Source organism: Myripristis murdjan, chromosome 13 (assembly GCF_902150065.1).
Source record: "Myripristis murdjan chromosome 13, fMyrMur1.1, whole genome shotgun sequence".
NCBI classification, from domain to species: domain Eukaryota; kingdom Metazoa; phylum Chordata; class Actinopteri; order Holocentriformes; family Holocentridae; genus Myripristis; species Myripristis murdjan.
The window spans coordinates 7,332,898-7,356,093 of NC_043992.1; the positions used below are offsets into that span (position 1 = coordinate 7,332,898).

At 42.5% G+C, this 23,196-nt stretch overlaps 1 protein-coding gene across 1 annotated transcript in view; it reads left to right on the top strand.

Moving 5' to 3' along the window:
• The window catches only part of clip3 (CAP-GLY domain containing linker protein 3), a 30,790-nt gene extending 11,678 nt beyond the window's left edge, over positions 1-19,112 (top strand). The window contains exons 3-14 of the mRNA XM_030067365.1: positions 161-300; positions 3,502-3,595; positions 4,720-4,881; positions 5,385-5,503; positions 8,360-8,596; positions 9,477-9,612; positions 10,187-10,354; positions 11,409-11,537; positions 11,660-11,783; positions 11,898-11,965; positions 12,544-12,616; positions 13,730-19,112. Coding sequence (XP_029923225.1) covers positions 161-300; positions 3,502-3,595; positions 4,720-4,881; positions 5,385-5,503; positions 8,360-8,596; positions 9,477-9,612; positions 10,187-10,354; positions 11,409-11,537; positions 11,660-11,783; positions 11,898-11,965; positions 12,544-12,616; positions 13,730-13,784 — 1,505 coding nt within the window. The 3' untranslated portion in view covers positions 13,785-19,112. The remainder of the gene's footprint in view (positions 1-160; positions 301-3,501; positions 3,596-4,719; positions 4,882-5,384; positions 5,504-8,359; positions 8,597-9,476; positions 9,613-10,186; positions 10,355-11,408; positions 11,538-11,659; positions 11,784-11,897; positions 11,966-12,543; positions 12,617-13,729) is intronic.
• The last annotated feature ends 4,084 nt before the right edge of the window (positions 19,113-23,196 follow it).

A 23,196-nucleotide genomic window follows, 5' to 3' on the forward strand; every position in this document is an offset into this window, starting at 1 on the left:
GGTTCCCTCCCCAGCTGTCCTTTAGCACAGACTATCATTCTGCGGGCTATAGGACATATTCAGAGGTAGCACTTCAAATCAGAAATTAGTGAAGGATAATTCTTTTGATGTGACCGTGCTGCGGCGAGTGCCTCTAAAACTCAGCCCTCTCTCTCTGCAGCCTTCACCTTCTTTGACCCGAACGACCCGGCCTGTCTGGAGATCCTGATGGATCCCCGGACCACCATCCCCGAGCTGTTCGCCATCGTGCGTCAGTGGGTTCCACAGGTCCAGCACCGGATCGACCTCATTGGCAACGAGGTGACGCACATACACACACAGAAAAAAAAAAACCCATAACACCTCTACACGGCAAAAAAAGCAGATGACTGTGCGCTGACTGCCACCGTTCTCTAGCTCGTGACTTGGCTGAAGGTTTTTGGTTTCTGGTGGTATCGCTAGCAATGCTAAGTGTTCCTTCTCGCTTCTTCTCTGCGAGCTGAGGCGTCGTTGTGAGAGCTTGGCTGACTGTGGTGACATAACACACTAGAACAGCCAATGGGATCCAGGATCAGGAAGCCAGGATGTTTGTTCCTGATGCTCTCTGTGTCAGATCATGGTTAATACTTCATAACATGTTTTCATCACCCCGACTGATGGTGGAGGACGGCCAGCAAATGAACAAACTGACGGCAGAGTTTTTCTGTAGCTAGCAATTACAGAAGCGATCAAAATTAAATTGGTTTAATGTGCCTCCACCACAGCTGAGACAGTGGAGTCAATTTCTGATCACGTTTCATTTAAAGATGCAGTTTGCCTCATAGTGATATGAGCTCCTCCATGTGGTTAATATGTGTACTGCAGATTCAATTTTAAAGCTGCAGCGAGCAATTCTGACCACCAGAGGGTGTCAGGAGCACGAATTGCATTTGTAAGCACATAAAGCCCCCACTCCCCCCAGCGAATCGCTTGCAGAAATAAAAAGAAAAAAATGTGTTTTTGTGTTGGACGTTAATCTCAAGGCTCATGTCTGATTTACTTAGTTTGCTTTGTTTCTGAGCTTTGAATGAAGATGAAGGAGGGGCTTATCGTTGGGCTAAAATACAGAAATTTATAAAGTTCAAACCCGGAAATGATAACAGGCTGGCTGTAAACTGTGGTGGAAAGACACCTACAAGAACAGCTCACATTGCTTAATATAAGATTAAATGAATAAAAGAAATGTCCAGTTAGATCCACCCTTGTCTGACCCGCCCTTCCAACGCCACGCTGGCAACAGCAACAAAACTGTCAGAATCAGGCTGAATTGTAATCAGACCCTGATGTTAATGTGACAGAATGTCCCTTTAATAAAGCTTCCTGCTGCAGCCTGATAGAGCAGCGCTACACTACACATGTATGATCCCGCAGGTGTCGATCCAGTCTGGCCAGTTCTGCAGGCTGGGCTGAACCAGTTCACCCAGTTCAGCTGTGTTACATGACTGTCTGTCTGTTCCAGTCTCCTCTGTCTGCTTGTGATCTGTGTCGGCCTTTTCTATTGGTCAGCTGTGTTGGGCGCGTGTGTGTGTGTGTGTGTGTGTGTGTGTGTGTACTGGCATGGTGCCCAAACCCCGACTCAATTGTTCTTTTTACGGTGACCCAGATTCAGCTGTCCAGGGAGACATACACATACACACACACACACACACACACACACACACACACACACACACACACCAGACAATGAAATCCTATTAAGCAGCATGAGTTATTTTGGAGGCAAGGTTGAATGGTGAAAGTGTACATTTTTAAAATCATCATTACCATTTGTATTAGTATTACTTGAACTACTACGACTAATAATAATTTCACCTCAATTTAGAAAAGTAAAGACAACCAAAGTGTTAAAACTGTGATTTGTAAACCAAATGAGAAAATGGACACCACAGCCAGTTTGGAGAAAAGTCATTCATGGTTCCCAAAACAATCTTACCTTTGCTGAGTAACTTAATTACTCTGAGGCCAGGTGCTAAAGTACAGTTAGGGAGGGTTTGGTCAGTGGTATTTTACTTTCCGTAGTGGGGCTGTAGGCTTAACAACAGGCCGCCGAGGCTCTGCAGCTGAACTGGAACAGAGATCAGAGCTGCTCGTCTGGATGTAACCCGACAGCTCAAAGCACACTGGCTGGAGAAATGTCACCATGAACGTCTCAAAGACCTTCATGGTGACATATATACAGTGTTGTGGTTGAGTCACGAGACCTGGAGTCCAAGCTGAGTCAGGAATCCTCGGTGTTCAAGTGTTCAAGTTGAGTCCGAGTCAGCAGTGTCGAGTCTGAGTCTCATGCATGACACAGAAGACAGTTTTGCACCAAAACCTTTATTGACTCAAACACCTCAGGCCTACAACATCAAATCACCCAGGAGACGTTAAAAAAAATCCTTTTTTCAAAAGATCCACTGAATGACGGTCTAGTCAAGTTCAACATGCAGCTGAGATCAGACATTACTTCTGATATGTTGCTCCAACAAATCAGCCTCATGTGGATTTATCTGTAGAAGAAAAAATGCATACATCTCAATTAAGTTTCTGGAGACAAGTGTTCCTTCGTTTTTTCCAGAAATGCTGACAGAAGCAGCCCCTGGGCCAACTGTCTTGATTTTAATTTTAATTTAAAAGCCGACAGCTGGCTGAGGTCAGTAAATTCTGATTGGAGCGCTCAAATACAGTTTGCTTGACAGTCACGTGGCTCAGGAGTTGATTCGGTGACACAGAAATTGTGACTCCATGCTGAAGTCCTGCATCGATCTGATTTTACAAACCTGCAGTTATCTCCATGTCAAATCCAGACCTGCCTGGACCCGCAACTGTAAGACCTGCAACCCGAGCTGGGATTAAACACAGAGGCTACACAGGCACTCACGTTATTTTTACTTGCACAATCATAATCATAAATCATAATTAACTGTATCTGCTGGAATCAATCCACACAGTGAAGCAGAGCGAGAATTACAATGAGTTCAGTTAGTCCACACACACACACACACACACACACACACACACACACACACACAAAAGCAGCATGATAATGATCCAGTTAAAATGGCTGCCTGCTTATGAAAAGCGACTGAGAGAGAAAGAGAATGTGACGGAGAGAGAAAGGGAGAAGAAATAAGTGTGGCTCTGTCATGACTCAGCAGCAAGACAACTGTGTGTGTCGACCACAGAAATAGAATTGATTAGAACTGGCGTTGTCTAGGAAATTTGTCAGTAGCTAAAAGGCTAACTGCTGGTGTTGTTTTATCCTCCAGTGAAAGATAAAAATTCACTAGAATATCTCATGTCTCGTCTCAGGTCCAGTCGTAAGAAGGTGAGCATCTTTTGGTGCCAAACAGGTTGATAATGAGGATTTTAAACCTGTGAAAATCTAATGAGGAACTAGCGAATCCTTAAGGTTTTGGTGGTTTTGAACTCTCAAGGTTTGAGCGCTCAGATGTTACTGTTTATTTTAATTGTGTCTCCCCCCCCAACCCTCTCCTCCAGATCCTGAAGCGTGGTTGCCATGTGAACGACCGAGATGGTTTGACCGACATGACGCTGCTTCACTACAGCTGCAAAGCCGGAGCACACGGAGTCGGTGAGTTAGTTAAATAATCGTGACTGACCTGCTTAGTTAGACAGGACTAGTTAAGCAAGTCAGCCAGCCAGTCAGGGTTCGAGTCAGGTGACTCATAACAGCACATGGAGGTTAAGTTTGTTCAATAACCTCGTCTGGTCGAGTTTGTTTCTTTTTCAGGTAATTAGACATTTAGTTAGTTAGGCTGACATTCACTTTACTTGACCACAGCTGCAACGCTGAGATACATGAACCTTAAAGTTTGTGAAATAAACTAAACCAGGTTAATTTTTTAGGAATGATTTGATGAGATAATTTAATTAGGTTTCAATAGGTGAACAGCTATTCAGTCAGTCAGTCAGTCAGTTAATTCAATAAGTCATTGATTGTTAGATCAGATAGATAGTTAGATAGGTTAGTCAGAGAGTTTGTTAGTCAGTCAGTCAGTCAGTTGGTAAGTTAGTCAGTCAATCCGTCAGTCAGTTAGTCTGTTAGTCACTTCATCAGTTAGTCAGTTTGTCACTTAGTCAGTCAGTGAATTAGTTAGTCAGTTTGGTACCTCATCAGTTAGTCAGTATTCAGTAAATCAGTTAGTTAGTCAGTTGTTTAGTCAGTCACTTCATCAGTCAGTCAGTCAGTCAGTTAATTCAATAAGTCATTGATTGTTAGATCAGATAGATAGTTGGTTAGTCAGAGAGTTTGTTAGTCAGTCAGTCAGTCAGTCAGTCAGTCAATTGGTAAGTTAGCTTGTGCATCAGTCAGTCAATCCGTCAGTTAATTAGTCTGTTAGTCACTTCATCAGTTAGTCAGTCAGTCAGTTATTCAGTTAGTCAGTCAGTTAGTTAGTTAGTCAGTTAGTTAGTTGGTCAGTTAGCTCATTAGTCATTAGTCAGTTGTTTGGTAGTTCTTTACTCAGTCACTTTGTCAGTCACCTCGTTAGTCTATCAGTCAGTTAATATGTTAGTTGTCAGTTGGTTGTCTGTCACTTAGTTGGTCAGTCATTCAAGCGAGTTAGTTAAGTGGTTACTCAGTCTCTTTAGTCAGTTATCTGGTTAGTTAGTGAGTCAGTTAGTTGATTAGTTAGTCAGTTGTTAAGTTGTTTGACCGTCTAACTGTTGTGTTGTTGCGGTGCGTGCTGCGTTCAGGTGACCCTGCGGCGGCGCTGCGTCTCACCACACAGCTCATCTCTCTGGGAGCCGATGTGAGTCTGCGGAGCCGCTGGACCAACATGAACGCTCTGCACTACGCCGCATACTTTGATGTCCCTGAACTGATCCGAGTCCTGCTGAAAGCTGCAAAACCCAGAGGTGCACACACACACACACACACACACACACACACACACACACACACACACACAGATCACAGCTATAGCTTGCAGCCATATGTTTGAACATTAGCCTCTGTATTGATCCAGTGTCAGATTAATTAACCTCTTCACTGACCTCCAGTGTTATAGTCCCCCCACACGGCTCTGCTTATTGACCCCATTGACACCATAAAGACTTCATCAGGAAAATAAACCACGGCCTGATTTACTGAGCTAATCAACATTATTCTTTGGGTATGCTTTAGTGGTTTTTGAGGATGCTGTTGAAAAGGAGGTTATCACACAGGTAGAGGTCCTGAGGAAAGGTTTGCTTGTTTGTTGGTCTCTTTTATTCAATGTGCCTGCTGGTCAAATGAGTGTGTTCATTTTCAGCATGGGTGTCCACAGATGGAACAACAACTACAGTATTTTGAAGATAGAAAGTGTTTTCCTCATGACTCACGGTACGTCTCCGTCTTGTCTTGTTGTGTGGCGTTGCAGTGCTGAACTCGACCTGCAGTGACTTCCACCACGGCACAGCTCTGCACATCGCCGCCTCCAACCTCTGCCTGGGATCAGTCAAATGTCTGCTGGAGCACGGAGCCAACCCCACCGTCCGGGTAACACACCCACCTCTGCTGCTGCTAGCTTTTACTGGCTTCTCTTTTCTTTTGCTGTCTTTTGGTTTTGGTTTCTTTACTTTTTTGTTTTCTTTTATGTCCTTTTTTCTTGTCTTTTCTTTTGTTTTCTTTACATTTTTGGGCTTGGACCCCAAATGAAAGGAGGAGTAGTGCTGGGGAACCGTATTGGATTTGCATTATTTGTTTTGTTTTGTTTTGTTTTTTTCAGTTTTTATTCTTCCATCGGTAAAACTGGTGCTGGAGCGTAAACCGCAAAAGTTATGTCAACAAAATTTTCTGAGACATGCAACTTAAAACTTTTTTCATTTTGTCAGTGAGATAAACTCTCTTGCTCTGTTTGGCCATCATCACACGCTGTCTTTCAGAGGCTCAGTCGTGAAGCCACAGGAAAGACACAGATATCCTGTGAAACTAGACAAGCAACAGAATCCGCTGGTGCCATGCTAGGTTGTCGGCAAGGGGGCTAAATATCGCTTCAAAGTGAGACTAAATTGTGGCCTATATGTCCTGAGATAAAATGACTTAATGTGACACGTAGTGTAATCACAGTTTAGTCACGGTTCATCCCGTCTACATCTTTTTTTCTTCACCTTAAATTTTCTTCAGTGTTTCTTATCTCTCTCACACACACACACATCAAGACCTCCCACTTCACTTTGCTCTGCATTGTCCTTTATCTTTATTTAAAGCTCCAGACTGACAGCTTCACCAGCTCTTGTTCATGTAGGCTTGTTTACTCTGATTTTAAATGTTGTATTTTTTCCATTAATTGCATGTTTTAACAGAGGAATCTGCACTTTCCAACAAAAAAACAAAATGCATCTTCACCAGCCAAAGTAGCAATTTTTAAAATATTTTTATTATAAATAAATAAAGGGATTTTTGTTCAGAGAGCTATTTAAAATATTTCAAATAAAATGTCTGTTGGTAGACAAGCAGAGTCATCTGTGTATGTATATATATATTTTTTTCTTTTTTCAAAAGAAAAAGAGTAGATGTAAAAGCAGGGCAGCATGGCTTCTTGGGTTTTTTGTTTGTTAAAAAAAAGTAGGTCAGTGCATTTCACATCATTTCACACTTGCTTCAAGAAAAATACTAAAAAAGAATAACTGTCACACCATTTCTCTTGTTCCCCTTGTCTTTCGCTCCATCCACCCTCCCTTCAGGGAGAAAAGTGGACCAGCAGGGGTGGTCATATGAAAGCCTGAAGCAACATCTCTCCTCTCTCTCTCTTCTCTTCCTTTTCTCTCTTTGCATCTTAATGAAGAACATTTCCTTTGCTTTAGGCGTTGAGCTGACGCTCTTACCCGCACTGACCTGCACTGAGCACAGCGCAGGGAAAAGCTTCAGCATAAAAACAGCATCAACCTGACAGTATCGCCTCAAACTAAAAAGATCCTGAGGGAGAGAAGTGTTGGGTAAAGGAAACAGATCAAGATGAGGTTTGAGGAGAGTCGAGGTGATAAGACTTTGTTTTTGAATAAATCAGAGGTAAAAGAGCAGAAACAGCTTCTATCCGTCCTGGATTGGGTGTTCATGCTGAACTGAAAGCCCCGATCAGCTGAGTTTGTTTTAACTCTTTTCAAAACCTTTATTTATTTATTTATTTATTTATTTATTTGTTAAACTGGGTCTGACAGGGTCTTTTTCGCTTGGTTGCTCCTGCACTGTGTTTGTAACCTGGAGGCTCTGGTTTCCCTGGCATCTTATTTTGCTCTTGTTACTCCAGACTTTCTCTCCTCTTCCTGTTGTGTGAGCCAGCTCGACTCAGACATTTACGGTGCTCATCCTCGTACTTGTCAACCCGTAAAATCGGAAAAATGTCAGGTAGCCAAATGATATTTACCAGGTGTTTGTATTCAGGTAGTAATCAAATGTCAGTGTCATAGTTTTTATATCGTCAAGCTGACCCTGCATCAATACTTTGTCCTTATCTAAGACATATTTTTAAGCAAGAATCAAGAGTCAAGAATCAAGCCTGCAGTATCATTTCTGCAGTGGTGGTAAATGTTTTTTTAGGTGGCAGGTTAAATAAAACCTGCAGTTACACAGATCTGGCTTGAAAAAGGCCCACTGAAGCCACAAAGACTGCAGACAATGAGGACTAGGTAGAAACATGTAAGAAAATAAGATTATTTAGTGAAAGATGGCAAAAGGATGAGAGGAAAACACTGGTAATGAGAAGTAGCATGGGTTTAGTAAAAACAACAGTAATAATAAATTTTGTTTACAGAGCACTTTTCCAGTAATTAGTACAAAGTGCTTGATAAGGTGGGAAATTTCAAGACAATAGCATAATTAAAGAACAGTTGCAAGAGAGAAACATATGCATATATGCATGATGTTAATTGCAAGAGGCAAGAAAAGCTAAGCAAAACCAGTGGCTCATGAACCAGGGAAGTAAAGACTATCAGTTGTTAGGAAAAGCCATTTTGCAGAAGTGGCATTTAAGAGGAGATTTAAAAGCAGCAGCAGAGTGAGCTGACCTGAGGCTGTTCAGAGCTGCTACTGCAACAGCTCGACCACCTTTTGTTTTTTAACCAGGACTCCTGGACTGATGGAAGACCCAGACCGGCCGACCTGAGGGGCCTGTTCAGACTTTAAGGTGTTACCAGCTCAGTTATATATTCATGCACTATCATTCAGAGCCTTGTACGTGATTAAAAGCACTTTAAAATGGATTCTAAAAGAGACGTGAAGTCAGCGCAGTGAAGCCGAGGTTGGTGTGATGTGTGAGAATCACTTTATCGTAGCTCATCAGCACTTGACATCACGATCCGCTGACTTGACTAAAAATCAAATCATGCCCGTCTCTTCCTCCCTCTCTCTCTGCAGAACGATAAGGGCCAGGTTCCGGCTGAGGTTGTGCCCGACCCCATGGACATGAGTCTGGATAAGGCCGAGGCCGCCATGGTGGCTAAAGAGCTGAAGCAGCTGCTGCTGGACGCCGTGCCCCTGAGCTGCAACCTGCCCAGAGCCACGCTGCCCAACTACGACAACATCCCGGGGAACCTGATGCTGTCGTCGCTGGGCCTGAAGCTGGGGGAGCGTGTGGTGCTGGACGACATGAAGGTACCGCACAGAGACCCGTGGTCAGGGCACAGGTCCTTCCAGATCCTTTTGTTTATCGGTTATGGTGAAAATGAACAGGGTTTTCACTCCACTTTGAATAATATAGTTCAAATAGCATATAACATAGTTTCATCTGATGAATTTATTAAGCAGGGTTATTTATTGATTTAGTGAGCGGGGTTGACTACACACAATGTAAAGAATCATCAAGCGCCGATCTGACGTCAACAAAGATAAATCTATTAACAAAAGATCTTACCGGAAATATTCTCCAGATTACTTTCAAAATAACAAAACAGTTAATCTATAATCCAGCGGTGCACTTCCTAGACTCTAATTGGCGGTCGATAAACTGTTCCGCTCCCCCGGCTCACCAGGTGGCATTCCCCAGGTGTCTCAAATCCCTTATTTATTTAAATCCCAAGGCATTTATGTAGTCATAAATAACACAAAACCACTCAACATGCATATTCAGCCATACTATATTTAGCACTGCTTGTTTGTGTACCACTTTATATTTTACTTTCAGACATTAAACTTTTTTCCAAGTTTTATCTGTGATCATAGCCTTTGTTAATGTTGCTGCTGGTTTTTCTACATCACGTTTAGCCTCCACTCCAATTATTTCCCTCCTTTAACACGTGGAATGTCATGACATGTCAATGTTTGCTGTCAAAAAGTGCAAATAATCTAATTTTGATGAAGAGCTTGCAAAATATTGATTGGCGAGGTGTCTCATTTATGATTACTCCAGTAAAATAAAATGTAGTTAATATCACAATTCACATCATGTTCATGCTGTACATGCTCTCTCTCTCTCTTACTCTCTCTCTCCCTCCCTCTCTCTCCCTCCCTCTCTCTCTCTCCCTCTCTCTCTCAGCCTGGCACACTGCGGTTCTGTGGCACCACAGAGTTTGCCAGCGGTCAGTGGGTCGGCGTGGAACTCGACGAGCCAGAGGGGAAGAACGACGGCAGCGTCGGCGGTGTCCGCTACTTCATCTGCCCTCCTAAACTAGGTAACAGCTGCTGCCGAGGTGCCTTTGAACCTCGGGTCCCTCTGCTCTCCCTGCACTACAGCACTTTTTCCTGCTCTGTACATACCTTAGGCCTGGAGTTACTAGTTCCTGTGTAAGAAACTGGCCAGCAGGAGATAGAGCAGTCAGAGCTCCAACACACGATATACATAGACATAGATACTCATAGATACATAGATAGATAGATGTATCCACACACACACACACACACACACACACACACACAAATTTATACACACACATGAATATATTTTCTTTCATCCCATTAATACAGAGCCAACCCTGTTGTTGGTTCTACATTGGTATAATGAATCCTCTGACTTAATTTTTTCTGTCTACATCTGTTTGATTTTTTTTTTTTTTTTTTTTGTCTTATGATGGTATGTATTTTCATAAAATACAATTTTTCCTCCACTCCTGTATACTGTGAGGAATTGAACCCCTGACCCTGGTGGTGCCTCGCTCTGCTCGTTCAGCTCCACTGCTCCTCACCTCCTCGTTGTCTAATTTTAATTAAGCCTGGAGGTTCATACCTGGATCTTCTTCTGCCCTGCAGGTATTTTTGCGCCGGTGTCGAAGATCTCCAAGGCGGTGGAGCAGACGCCCTCCTCGGTCACCTCCACCCCCCGGACCCCCCGCATGGACCTGGCCTCCCGCCTCGCCGGCAAGACCCGCAAGGAGAAGAAGGAGAAGGAGAAGGAGAAGGAGAAGGAGAAGGAGCGAGGTAAGTGCTTTATCTGTGCTGCCCTCTGGTGGCAGAGCAGGGCAGGGTGGTGGAAAGAGCCCTGGCAAGTCATGTTGCTGACATTTTTTAAGTAGCAGTCAAAGTGCTAAGTCAGAGTTTGTTTTTTACAAAAGAGAATAATGCTCCATTTGATATTTTCCCTGTCATTTGAAAAAGACAAGAGCTCAGAGTTCAAACTACATTTCTGAAGCGGAACGTTTTTCTTCAAACAAAATAAAAAAAAAAAAAAACTGCTGCTGGGGTGTGATAATCCCACTTATTTCCAACGCTGATCAACTTCTTGTTTCAACAGATTTATACTTGTTTCCAGAAAAAAAATACTCAAACACGTTAAAGTGCATTGGAAACAAGTGGGATTATCTCATCCCAGTGGCAGATTTTTTTTTTTTTTTATTATTTTGTTTTGTTTTGCAAGGGCAATTGTTTGATGAAATCACATGAGATTTAGTTATTACTCCATGTTAACATGCTCTGATATTGCCACTGAAATTGAAATCACCTTGCAGCTCGCAATTCCCATTCTCTTCTACCACAGACAATCTTTTTTATTCATTCATTCATTCATTTTTGGGAAACATGGGAAAAAAACAAGAGTAAGAAAATGAAATAATTTCCAACAATGACCATCTCATCAATAAACTCCACCCCACCCCTTCTCCATCAGTTAATGACTGATCATTGATCGGCTTCCTGTTATTGACACAGCCTTAATTTTGTTTAAATAAAAAGTAATTGACAATATCATACATAACCATATCATAGCCATACTAAGTAATTACTCTTTTCTATAAATGTATGATATCATGTTGTGTACAATATATATTTCTACCTTATAAATACACCCACGTACCCACATTTACAATCATTAATCACATATTTACAGTCATTAATAGTTAATTGATCTCAAAGTTTTGAAAATGCCAGCAAATCAGAGGCAGATGACGCCATGACCCCTGAGGCCTGCAGAGCTGTGGCGGGAACGGAGCTGCAGTCGTGTTTGTGACTGTTTCCTGTTTTGTTTTGTTTTTTCCAGCCCAGAGGAAGAAGGCGTCGGCCGCAAGCCTGGACCCGGACGTGAAGGTGGAGGTCGGCGATCAGGTTCTGGTGGCCGGACAAAAGCAAGGCACCGTTCGCTTCTACGGCAAGACAGACTTCGCTCCAGGTCTGAGGTTTATGATTCCTGTGACCCTTGAAGACGTGACATTTGAACGTATCCTTGGTTTGCAGAAACGTGAAATGTTATTTTAGTGAACCATCCCTTTAACACAGTGTGTGTCTCTGCAGGTTATTGGTTCGGCATCGAGCTGGAGCAGCCGACAGGGAAACACGACGGCTCGGTGTTTGGAGTGCGCTACTTCACCTGCCTGCCCAAATATGGAGTGTTTGCTCCGCCCTCCCGCGTGCAGAGGTCAGGAGGCGCTCAGGGCAACTCAGAGCCACAGATTAAAATAAATAAATAAATAAAAAAGATTTATTTATGTCCAGTAACCTGACTTCCTTGTTATTGTTGTTGCTTCGTCAGAATCGGAGGACCTAAGGACGGCTCGCAGAACGACGGCTCCATGGTGAAGAAGGTCCACCAGGTCACCAGTAAGTACCTGACAGCACACACTGCTCTGTGTGTGTGTGTGTGTGTGTGTGTGTGTGTGTGTGTGTGTGTGTGTCTATTGATTATTTTCTCTGTATGTTAATTTTTTGATTATTTAAAGTGAAAAAGTGATCAGATTATTGATTTTATAATGGCATGAGCAGAGAAAAGCATCTCAGTGAAGCTGGAGTGATGCAGTGGTTGGTGTTTTTACTCGATAAATGACTTCAACAATTCATTTACTATCAAAAATATAATCAATTAATTTCCTGTTCAAACTAATTATTTAACCACTCATCTCTATTTTGGTCAAGGCATTGGCTAAGACGTTTATTTACTTGCGTCTAATTAATTAAAATGGACAATGTCTTCATTTATACCCATTCATAACTTCATGAATTCATGTAAGGATGTAATAATTGCTGTATCAGGATAACATATTAACGTATTCCTAAAGACATGTGGCGGTGGTTTGTGTTATGATGACCTTTATCTATTTATTCATTTATGTATTCATTTTCCTCGGCACCACTGATGCTCTCTCTTGTCTAACATCTGCTTGTGTGTTTGCACTCTGCAGTGTCACAGCCGAAGCGCAACTTCAACACCATGCGTTCTCCTAAAGACCTGACGTCCGAGAGCTCCATATCCAGGTACACACACACACACACACACACACACACAGGTGTAAAGTCATATGTAAATGATAGTTTGATAGATGGAAAACTCATTTTTTGTGGCTTACAATAAGAAGTTTCTCCAGGGGGACTGCGTTAAAGATGCATTGAAAATGAAAGATTATTTAGTTTGAATTTAGCTCTAAAGCATATTTTAATGTAGGTGTGTTTACTCACTGAGTCAGTCCCACTGACAAGGTAAGCAGGATTGCAGAGCTACCCCTGTTCAAATCTTCCTCTGGTGTTCAGACCACCTTGGAAACTTTATCCCTCAACAGCAACTCACAATAAATCCACCAACTTTTTCTGATGTTTGGGAGAATATTTGCGACATATAATAGTCCGATCCACACCTCACGCCTCTAACACGCTAACGAGAGTCCAGTCTTCTGAGAGGGGACCACGGTGAGTCTCCTTCCCTGTCCCATGGCTCCTCTGTGGGTCAGTCTCACTGGGATGTCTGCCGTCCGGAGGCTTAGTGTTTCTGAGTTGCCTGTCCGTCCGTCCCATTCGTGTGCGTGCGATATCTCAGGAATATCTAGGGGCAATTTCTTCAGCTTTGGCACAAATGTCCACTTGGACTCAAGGATGGACTGATGACATTTTGGACCTCACAAACACATTTCTGGACATTACTCAACGATTCATATGCTAATTACGACAAAGTTTCACACAAATGTCTAATAGGATAAAATGATGAGGTGATAACATGCTATACCCAAAAGGTCGAAGGTCAGAGTCACCTCATAATTTTCCGGAAAAAAAACAACAACAAAAAAAAAACACATTTCAGGCTATTATTTCACCCCATAACTTCAGCATTTCATTTCACTTCCTCTCCCTGGATGACAGCCAGGACAGAGGACCTCCTGTTCCTCATTGGTTTTGCTGATATTGAGCTTCAGGTGATTATCGTTGCACCATGTGATGAAGGCCTCCATCAGTCCTCTGTACTGCTCTGTCACTAAGTGAAGATGTATACAAATACGAGTCGGGACAGACATGGCTGTAAACTGCAGCTTGCCAGGTTCGTGGAGACAGAGAGCCGCGAGGTGCTAATTCTAGTTATCTCCTCTTCCTCCTCTCCAGGTTGCTGTTCTGCTGCTGGTTTCCGTGGATGCTGCGTGCGGAGATGCAGTCCTAACCACGCCTCCGTCCTCCTCTTCCTCCTCCACTCCGCTCTTCCCCCAGATCGGTCTCTCCACTCCTCTTTATCTTCATCTTTGAGTTTTGCCCCGTCTCTCTCTCTGTCTTGCTGTTGCCTCCCCCCTCTCACAGCCCAACTTCCTGTTATTTTATCGTTCTATAGCAAAATTTATATATAGTGCCTTGTATCTGAACTAAACGTCCTGCATTCCTTTAATGAAACTGAGAATCAGACTAGTATAATTGTAATCCAAAATCTGGGACTCCACCCCTGCTAAAGCAATTCCCCTAAATATCCTCCTGCAATATGCGTCATCCTCTCATCTCTTCGTCCCTGCTTGATATTTGTCCAGAAAAAAAAAAAAAACGTTTAATTTTTGCTGCTACACGTTTTATTTTTGCTGCTACTAGATATTGATGTGTTAAGTCGTACTTTGCTGTCATTTGGGTGAGGTTTACCACAGAGAGAGCCAGGCAGGTATAACATCCCAAAGGAATGAATTCACAGTTTAATGGCAGACTTTTCTGTGATTGGCTGTTTATGCCAGGCTCAGACTACAAGATTTTAGCCATGATTTGATACAAACTTTTTAGACAAGGGAACACATCAGAGACAAATCTCTGCTCGTGTCCGTCACCGAGGCTCCAGGCTGGGGGTCGTCTGAAGCTGTGAGACAGAGCGGTCGACGTCGGGCCCCTGGAAAGGCACTGAGCATCAGCCAATCAGAGTGTGAGAGGAGGCTGACGCAAAGGTAAAGGACTTTATTTACCTGGCATTCTCTCTACAAAATAGGCTGTCCCTGCTTTTCTGCGTCTTCCCAGCCATTCGCTCCACCATATTCTGGCTTTCCAGATTTTTGTCTTTGTTTTTTCAGCACAAAGTCGTGCACACGACATGGAAAGGGAAGGTTGCCCATCGTTGCTCGGGTCCAACAGCAACAACGGTCATCACTTCTCACGTTTCAGATCCCCGTAACCAGTGCACCTCGCCTGCGCTCGGTCGTGTAGCGTGCACACCACAACGATGAACAGATGTAAAATGCAGGACAGACTGTGTAGGGGTTTCTCATGTCTTGTAGTCTGAAGTGTAAATGCGAAAGGTGGAGCTATCTGAGGCAGCTTGTTGCGATCCGTTCAGATGTTAACCAGGTGTGTTCACCTCTGTTGAGACGTTTAGAAACACAACCAGCTGCTCACAGAGATGAAGACCTCCAACATGGCCGGCAGGTGAAGTGTGACGTCACCTGAAAGGGCTCTGTCGCTCTGATGTGGTAAACTCCACCCCTCTGGCTTTCCATGGGGATAAAACCAAGCATTCATAGTTACTAGATAGTGGCGCTTCACTCACATGTGGCTGCTTCGTCTTCATTTTGCCTCTGAGACCAAGAACCTGGTGTAACACCTGCTCTCTGTTGTGTACATTTACATTTTACCTGTTTTAGACTTTCAGCTGACACATTTTAACGAGAGCATCATATAACGTGTGCAGCAGCGATGTAGTCTGATCCTGAAAAGTCTTTTTTGTGTGTGAGCAACTTGAAGAAATAACTTCCTCAGTGATAATACAGTGTGGGGAACATTTAACCTGCATGCTCTACTCTCAGATATCAAACAGAAAACAGGGTTAAACTCTTTACATTTTATTATTCTTGTTACAGTAGCTATATTTTTTATTCTACTTTTGCCTGACAACTTTATGTAATAGGCTTGATTTCACCATTGTGATGTGAGATGACAGAATGGTTCTTGGTCTCCATGAAATATCTCCTCTCACTTTACAAAAAAAAAAAAAAAAAAAAAAAAAAACATTGCTCTATGGTCGACAATATTCATGCCAGCTTTTCTGTAGAATAAGTCTAATTTGATGCAGCTGCACATCTGGAATCTTTATTGCAGATGGTAATGAATTACACTAATTAAAGTTGTTCCATAATATGTGAATACATAGGAAGCACCTAAACCTGATCATATTCTTCGTTAGATTTAGTCTTTATTGCAGAAACTAACAAGACATTAGTGTCTATAGATCTTTAAGTATAAACCAGTGTATTCCTAAAAGAATATTTAGGAAGGTAAATTTTGAGATCCTTGTGGCCTCCAGTCGTATAATGCAACGTTAACCAAAACTGCTAACAGCCCCAAAACGACCTCTTACTACAATGCAACGTAAAATCAGATTGTTAAGTGATATTATGTTTTGTAGCATGATGCCTTGTGTTGTCATCGTCACGCTTACGTCAGAAGAGAAGCTTCTTTTACGCCCGCCGTCAGCTTTAAATCAACATGGAAATGAGTACTTTAGAGGTATGTGTTAAAGATAATCACACAGCCAAACACGGCCCTCCTTCTTCTTATTATTTGTTGGCGTTGAAATCGAAAATTCAGACCAGCTTTATTGTTACATTACTGTACATGCTATTTATAACGATTTCCCTCTCTCCTCTGCCTTCCCTGTACCTCCTCTCTTCCTCTGTCCCTCTCTCCTCCTCATTAGATAAGTAAGACTTTGGTACATTTTGTGAATGTGAGCATCCACGACAAACAAAAACAAAAGCAAACAAAAAAAAAAGAAATAGAAAAAAAAAAGAAAAAAATGAACAAAAACTGAATTAATCTTATCTTACGTGTGTGCTTAATGTTCAGATCTCTCTTGAGTACGTGCGTAATAGAAAACAGCAATATGTAAACAGTGTACCTATCTCTGTGTGGAAGTGGTTCCTGTGTTAACGTCGACTCTCCACGCTGTCAGCACACCGATACAGAGAGACGAGCCCACTCGCTCTGAGCTGCCGGAGCCTCCTGCCGACGAGGTGCAGATGCCCCAACAACAAACCAATCATCAGACTCATCAGACATCAGAGCCTGTGAAATTTTTGAATCCACTGTGGCCGCTCGATGCTAAAATTCACCTCCCAGCCCTAGTCTTCGTGTCTCTGGATGCAAAACGAGGTCTGGCGAAGTGAAGGACTAGCGAATCGAACTTTTGTCGGCGATTAGCATTTCTGCCTCATCTCCAGGTCGAGACTCTGCAGCCTCAGCTCTGTGGCTGCTCCTGCACTGTTTTAGCCAACACACCGCTCTGGGTACTGTTCTGTTTCATACCACAATCACTCACACACACACACACGCACACACACACACACACACACACACACAGAGCTTATGTAGAAAGTACAGTGACGCTGAAATGTGTCTCAACCCGCACTCTAAATCAGAAGGCAGGGTGGACAGTCCAGAGAAGCCAACATTTTGTTGGGTGGTCCGACGCCAAATTCATTGCAGTTCAATGGAAAGTAAATAACAAACACAGGAACGTGTCGTCTTACAGAGTGTGGGAGTTTTCTTACTCTCCTAATGACAAAAATAAATTATCAACTATCTGTGGCAGGCACCATTACTTACCCATCATAGATGGTTAAATCTAAAACATTTGCTGTTTTTACCCACAGCTCTTTTTATATTTGGATCAGCCGCTCTTCATCCTTCACCGCCACATTCACAAGTTCATCAGTTTCCAAGCTAACGATTTTTATAAATTTAGCAGCACCACTGGCAACACTTTGTAACTTTAATTGTGCCAGAGAAACGGTAGCAAACGCTCAGTGGGAAAGTAATGACAAATGAATCCAGAGGCAGCGTGGGTATCGGCGTTCTGCGCATTGGCGTGAAATGGACGGGTTCCCAAAATGTGCAGATCGTAGGGGGCCGACCGCCTCTCAAAACGTTTGAACAACACGTCTAGTTTGAGCGGTGTGGGCATGAAATGAAACATGATTCAGCGACTACAAGGCTTATGCCTCACATGAAATCAGTTCAGAAACCAGTTGTGATGGTTTATTTTGGAGACGTGAGAAAGCTACTGGCTGCCAAGTGGTTTCCGGGTTAAAATCTAGGGAGTAAATAGGGAAACTGCCAGGACACAGAGAAGGCACAACCAACAGTGGACCAAGAAGTTAATTATTTGGCGTACCGGGGCGTCCCGTGTTGTTGACACACAAGTTGCCAAAGTTTCAGAGCCTGGCGACTCCTGGTGATGAATATAGCTCAACTCATCAGTGTTCCTCCTGATGCTCATTGCGTTGGCAGCCTAACCAGCCATTTCAGTTCCATCCACTACCTCCCGAACCAGGATGCGGTTTGAGACACATCCTCAATGTCCAGATCGCTCAGCCAGTTCAACTCAACAGTGTGTGTGTGTTGATTTAATGCTTAGCATCAGTAGCTAGCTGTATTCACCCTGCTGCTCCCTCCTCACTCGACCTGAAGAGCCTGGCGAACAAAAGAAACACATTGTGCTGTATGTCCGTCCATGATAACTGGCACAGGAAACATGTAGCTATACAAAGGCGTTGTTTTAGCACGCTGCTCATTGCTAAAAGCACCACAAAGCTGGTATATCTGCTCAGAGCCACGCTCGGTCTTTTTTAATCAATTTGAAGCTCGTGGACCACAGTGATGGTGGAAGTATGTGTTTGTACAGTAAACGTACAGTACAGTCAAAATGTCCCAGTGGAGCCTATGTTGATTTGAGCATAGTATTCTGTGTAGTGTGGAGCAATCTCCGGTTTGGCCGCTAAGTGTCACTAGTGAGTCACCTGCTCATCTCACGATGAACAAGACGCTTCATAAACTCCCCCTCTCCTCCATTGCTGCAAAAATGTCCCATCGTGACGAGTCATTTAATCTCAGATTCAGGGTTGAGAACTTGTTTTACCTGAGAAAGGTGAAAAACCTGCCAGTGGGACCTTGTTTTAAGAAAAACAAGATTTTAACTCTGAATATGAGAGTAAATTTTAAGATGGAAATTTGTTGCAGTGCTTCCAGATTCTCCTTTAAATTGTTTTTCATCTGAAAGCATTTATCATCAAACAGTGTACACGTCTGAGAATATAATATTGCGAGCTCATAGAAAACTAACTCAGCACCAGTTTACACACTAGTCGTTTTAACATTAACTCTCTCTCAAGTCTTAAAAATATAGCCTATATTTTGGTAACTTCACTAAGTGTACTTTTTGTTTTCGGGTTTTTGTAGTGCGTACTACCGTGTTATTACCGTGTGCTCGGTTCTAGTCCATGCGTGTCGAACATGAAGTGTGTGAAGCTGATGGACGTACAGGGGGAAACAGGGAGAACAAGTGTTGGACTTCATCATCACACACACTCACTGCATGCTCTCTCTCTCTCTCTCTGGATCTTTCTCTCTCAGTATTTTCTGATTTGTTTTTAATTCAACGACAATGTATCTTCTCATCAGCATGGAAATGCTTCTAATAATAACAGTGACAACTCTATGAATATAATAAAGAATTTGATGTTGTTTTTTACCTCCACTGTCTATTGTCATTTACTTTTTATATTCCTGAGATAAAGCGTGAAGTGGTGCTGAGTCACTTCCTCTGAAAACCGTGTGAAGGGAGAATACACTTTGACCAGTGCGCTGAGCTGTGTTGAACTAAAACTACTGATGTAAATGAAGTGTATTCAGTATTCAGCTGCTGCAGAAATCAAGTCTCTTTTTCACTCAATCAAGGTCAAAAATCTGCCAGCAGGATGAAATAATCCCACTTATTTACGATAACCAACATGTCTGCAGGATTTTCTTGAATCAAGTGTCATTGTCTTGATCCTAGTGCAGCTGATCTGCCGTATTCTGCCGTGTTTCAACAGATTTATACCTGTTCCCAGAAAAACAAAATCCTGAAACAAGTGAAACTGCACTGGAAACAAGTGGGATTATCTCATCCCAGTGGCAGATTTTTTTTTTTTTAACTTTGCTTGAAGAAAAGCAAAATTTAGACACAAACTTGTCAGGATGGAGATTTTGTGCTGCAAAGTTCACCGCAGTATTCTGGGATCGTGTTTCAGGCAAACTCATGTGCTTATTAAAGCACTAAAAACTACATTGCCAACATAAATAAGCATTCACAATCAGTACATTTAAATTGTTTAGGTTATTTTATCACACTAATGTGTTCTGGTTTCTACCGTGTAAATTTCACATATAAGATAGTGAAGTAATTTTGTAGTAGAGTTTACCGAGTTTACTGTTTCCATGTCTCTTAGCTTATCAGCAATAACACAACAGAAACTCATCATGATGAACGTGCATTTATTTCTCCACTCAGCATCTGTACAAGAACTACTGAAAGTACACTGGTTGTCAATAAATTAAACAATTAAACATAAATTAAAGAAAAAAAATCTCATTAGCAGCAGGTAAATCGACCCAGAATTCAGCTGGACATGTCCAGCTAATCAAACTAGGTTCAGATCCTGTTGAAGTGTCCTCAAGCAAGATGCTGACCCTCTCCAGCTCCTGTCCATCAGCTGACCTCTGACCTAAGCAGTGGACCCTGAAGTGGGACAGTCCCCTGAGCTCAGAGGATGCAGGTGAGCAGGTTTGATCCGCTGCTGCTTTCCTTCTTGGAGAGAGGGGAGGGGGATTTGACCTTTGACCCGCTGCCCTGTCGCTTCCTCCTGGCCCTGCGGTTCTTGAACCAAACCTGGAAAAACAGCGGAGAGGAGAGCGGTGTCATTTCATATCCTTTGATCAGGGACAGTTACAGTAAATGCAATAAAAAAAGACATGAAAAGTATTAGGAGACTAGCGAAAGAGGAAATTGAGTTTAGCGTCAACAGTTGATAAACTTGTGAGATTTAAAATATATAATATTATACCAATGTAATATACAGTTTTTTTTTTTCAATTGCAGATTCCGATTTACTGGTTTTCTCAGTGAATGTGGACCAGTTGTGCTGCCTGTTTAACCAAAAAGATTATTTTCAGAGTGAATAAGAAACTAAATGACCTGCAAGACATTTTTGCTTCAGTTGTTCAACTACAAGAAAAGATTTCTGAGTCTGATTCTTGATGGTTTACCCAGTAAATTTAAAACTACAATAAATTATGCACCATTCTGATAGTGAACAGACGTGAACAGAAGTGTCGCCAGAAGTGGTGCTACAGCCTCGATGCGTTTAAAGCACAAAGTGATGCTGTGGGCACAGAGAAGGGCCATTTGGAGAGGTTTTACGCACGCGTTATTAGGAAAAAAGGCACGTTGGCATTTGTTTTTAGGAGCAAAAAGTAACCAAACGTTTCTACAGTATATGTGAGTCATGCGTAAAAGTGCAATTTGGGGAGCATTTTTGTCCTTGTGTCATGTATATATGATGTAATATTTCAAAATTTTCTCCCTCCAGAAAAGACAAGAGAATATGCCTCTTAGAGGAGAAAAACTTAAGCATCCTGGGTGCGTAATTTTACATGCGTAAAAATTTAGGTTTGGAGAGGTTTTGCGCGCTCACCCTGACGGTTTCCTCGCTGAGCCCGGTGCTCCTCGCCACCTCGGCGCGCGCCTCCACCGCGGGGTAGTCGGTCAGCTCAAACAGAGCCTCGAGCTGCTTGACCTGGCTGTCGGTGAACACGGTCCTCATCCGGGCCCTCTGACGCTGCTGCGCCTGCGCACATACCTCGGCTTGCTGGTAGCCATGGTAACCGACCATGGGCTGAGGAACTGAGGGAACAAGAAACAGAAGCTGAGTGAAATGGTAACGGATTACACTGTACACTGCTAAGTTACATTCATATTCTTATTGTTTAAACTGAAACTGTTTAATGGTTTTGATGAGGTCAAATAAGACCTTTCTGTCGTCTGGAAGTCTGAAAATGACACCTCAAGCACGATCAGCCTAGTTTAAAAGTTCATTCTAAATGGCGTCAAAGAGGTTTTTTAAAAATATGCATTTAAACCGACGAGACTCTGTAAAATTAACACGAAACACATCTTGGTCGCTGCTTTCTACAGAATTGCCCTTCAGGTCCAAGTTAACTGTAAGGTTGAGATGCACATAACCCTGAATGGTTCAAAACATACCAAAAATAACTAACCAACTAATTAACTGACTAACTAACTAACTGACTAAATAAATATATAAATAAAAAATTTGGATAGTCGTTTAATTGAAAGTTTAATTGAAACACTCTCTCTGTTTTACACGACTTAAATGGTTAGACGTGTTTCACAGGTTGGCTATTTACAAATAAATCTCCTCTGAAACCGTGAGGCCTTTTTTCTTCTCTTACCTGCGTCCTGGCCGAAGCGCCTGTAAACTCCGCAGTGTGCGCTGAAAGTGAAGTCTGCCTGCGGAAATCCGGCGCCGCACGGCAGGAGTCCGTTTCCAAAGTCCACCCGCTGGTACGGAAGGTAGCCCGGCACGGGAAACGGCGCTGCGGGCCTCAGGTGAGCGGCCTCCGGGCTGAGTCTGGGGATCCGCTGGAAATAACCGTCCGGTAAACATCCAACAACATCCAGGAGGGGACCCGGAGCCTTGTGGCAGGAGTGTCCGAGCTCAGGGCCCAGGATGCGGTCAATGCTGAAGTCTGACACCCTTGTGCCCTCCATGTCAGGAAATAGACAAGTTTCCAAAAATGAATAAAGTAGAGAAAAGTGTGCAAACTCTGCACTGAGTGTGTGTGTGTCTGACCTCTGAAACTCTCCAGGTGTGCAGTCTTATACTCAGGCAGCATCTTCACATCAAAAATAAGACGAGGTGAAGATCTCACATTGGCAGCTCTTTAATGTTAATTAGCATTTCTTTCTGTCCAAATGGAGTCCATCAGTGTCCCACACACTTCAGACACACATGATAGCCGCTTTGATTTGACCTGAAACTGAACATCTGATGGAGCCGGATGACTGAAGTGAGTGGCTCAGTGTTTGTAGCTCTGTGTTGGAGGGTTTTGTCCAGTCCGTCGCTTTTTAGGTCTTAGCCTAATTATTCTTTTAAACTTAACGTGAATCCCTGTGACAGATCAGGTCGTTTAGAGATTTTTCTAAACACACACATTCCAGGGGAAATACTTGAACATTTAGATTAACACTGAAATTAGATCTGCAAGTACAGAAGCCATGAATTAAAATAGCCAACATAAAATAGAACAGGAAAACATGAACAAAAAAAAATAAATAAATCATAATAGTAATAATAATAATAATAATAATAATAATTATATGGGCTATTTGGGGTTATTATTTTTTTCCTCATTCTTCTTGCTCTTCTTAAAAGCCATACAAGTCTACCGACGGCATGACATATTTGCTTCCACTACACTTTCACGTTTTATTTATTTTCCTTACAGAAAAAAACATCAATATCATGAGATAAGGCAGATCAAGCATAGTTTCGTATAAAATGTCTCTTGGTTTCAGAAAAATTCTGAAAAAGAAACATGGACGGAAGTCAAATTATCACACCTGACAGGCAGATTTTTTCGCTTGTTTTTACAAAAATAAGGATTTAATACTCCGTACTGAACTCGGTTAATCCTTTTTTTTTTTTTTTTGCAAATAAATGTGTGCAAAATCGCTTTGGGGGATTTATGGGCATTTTACATGATTTATTGAG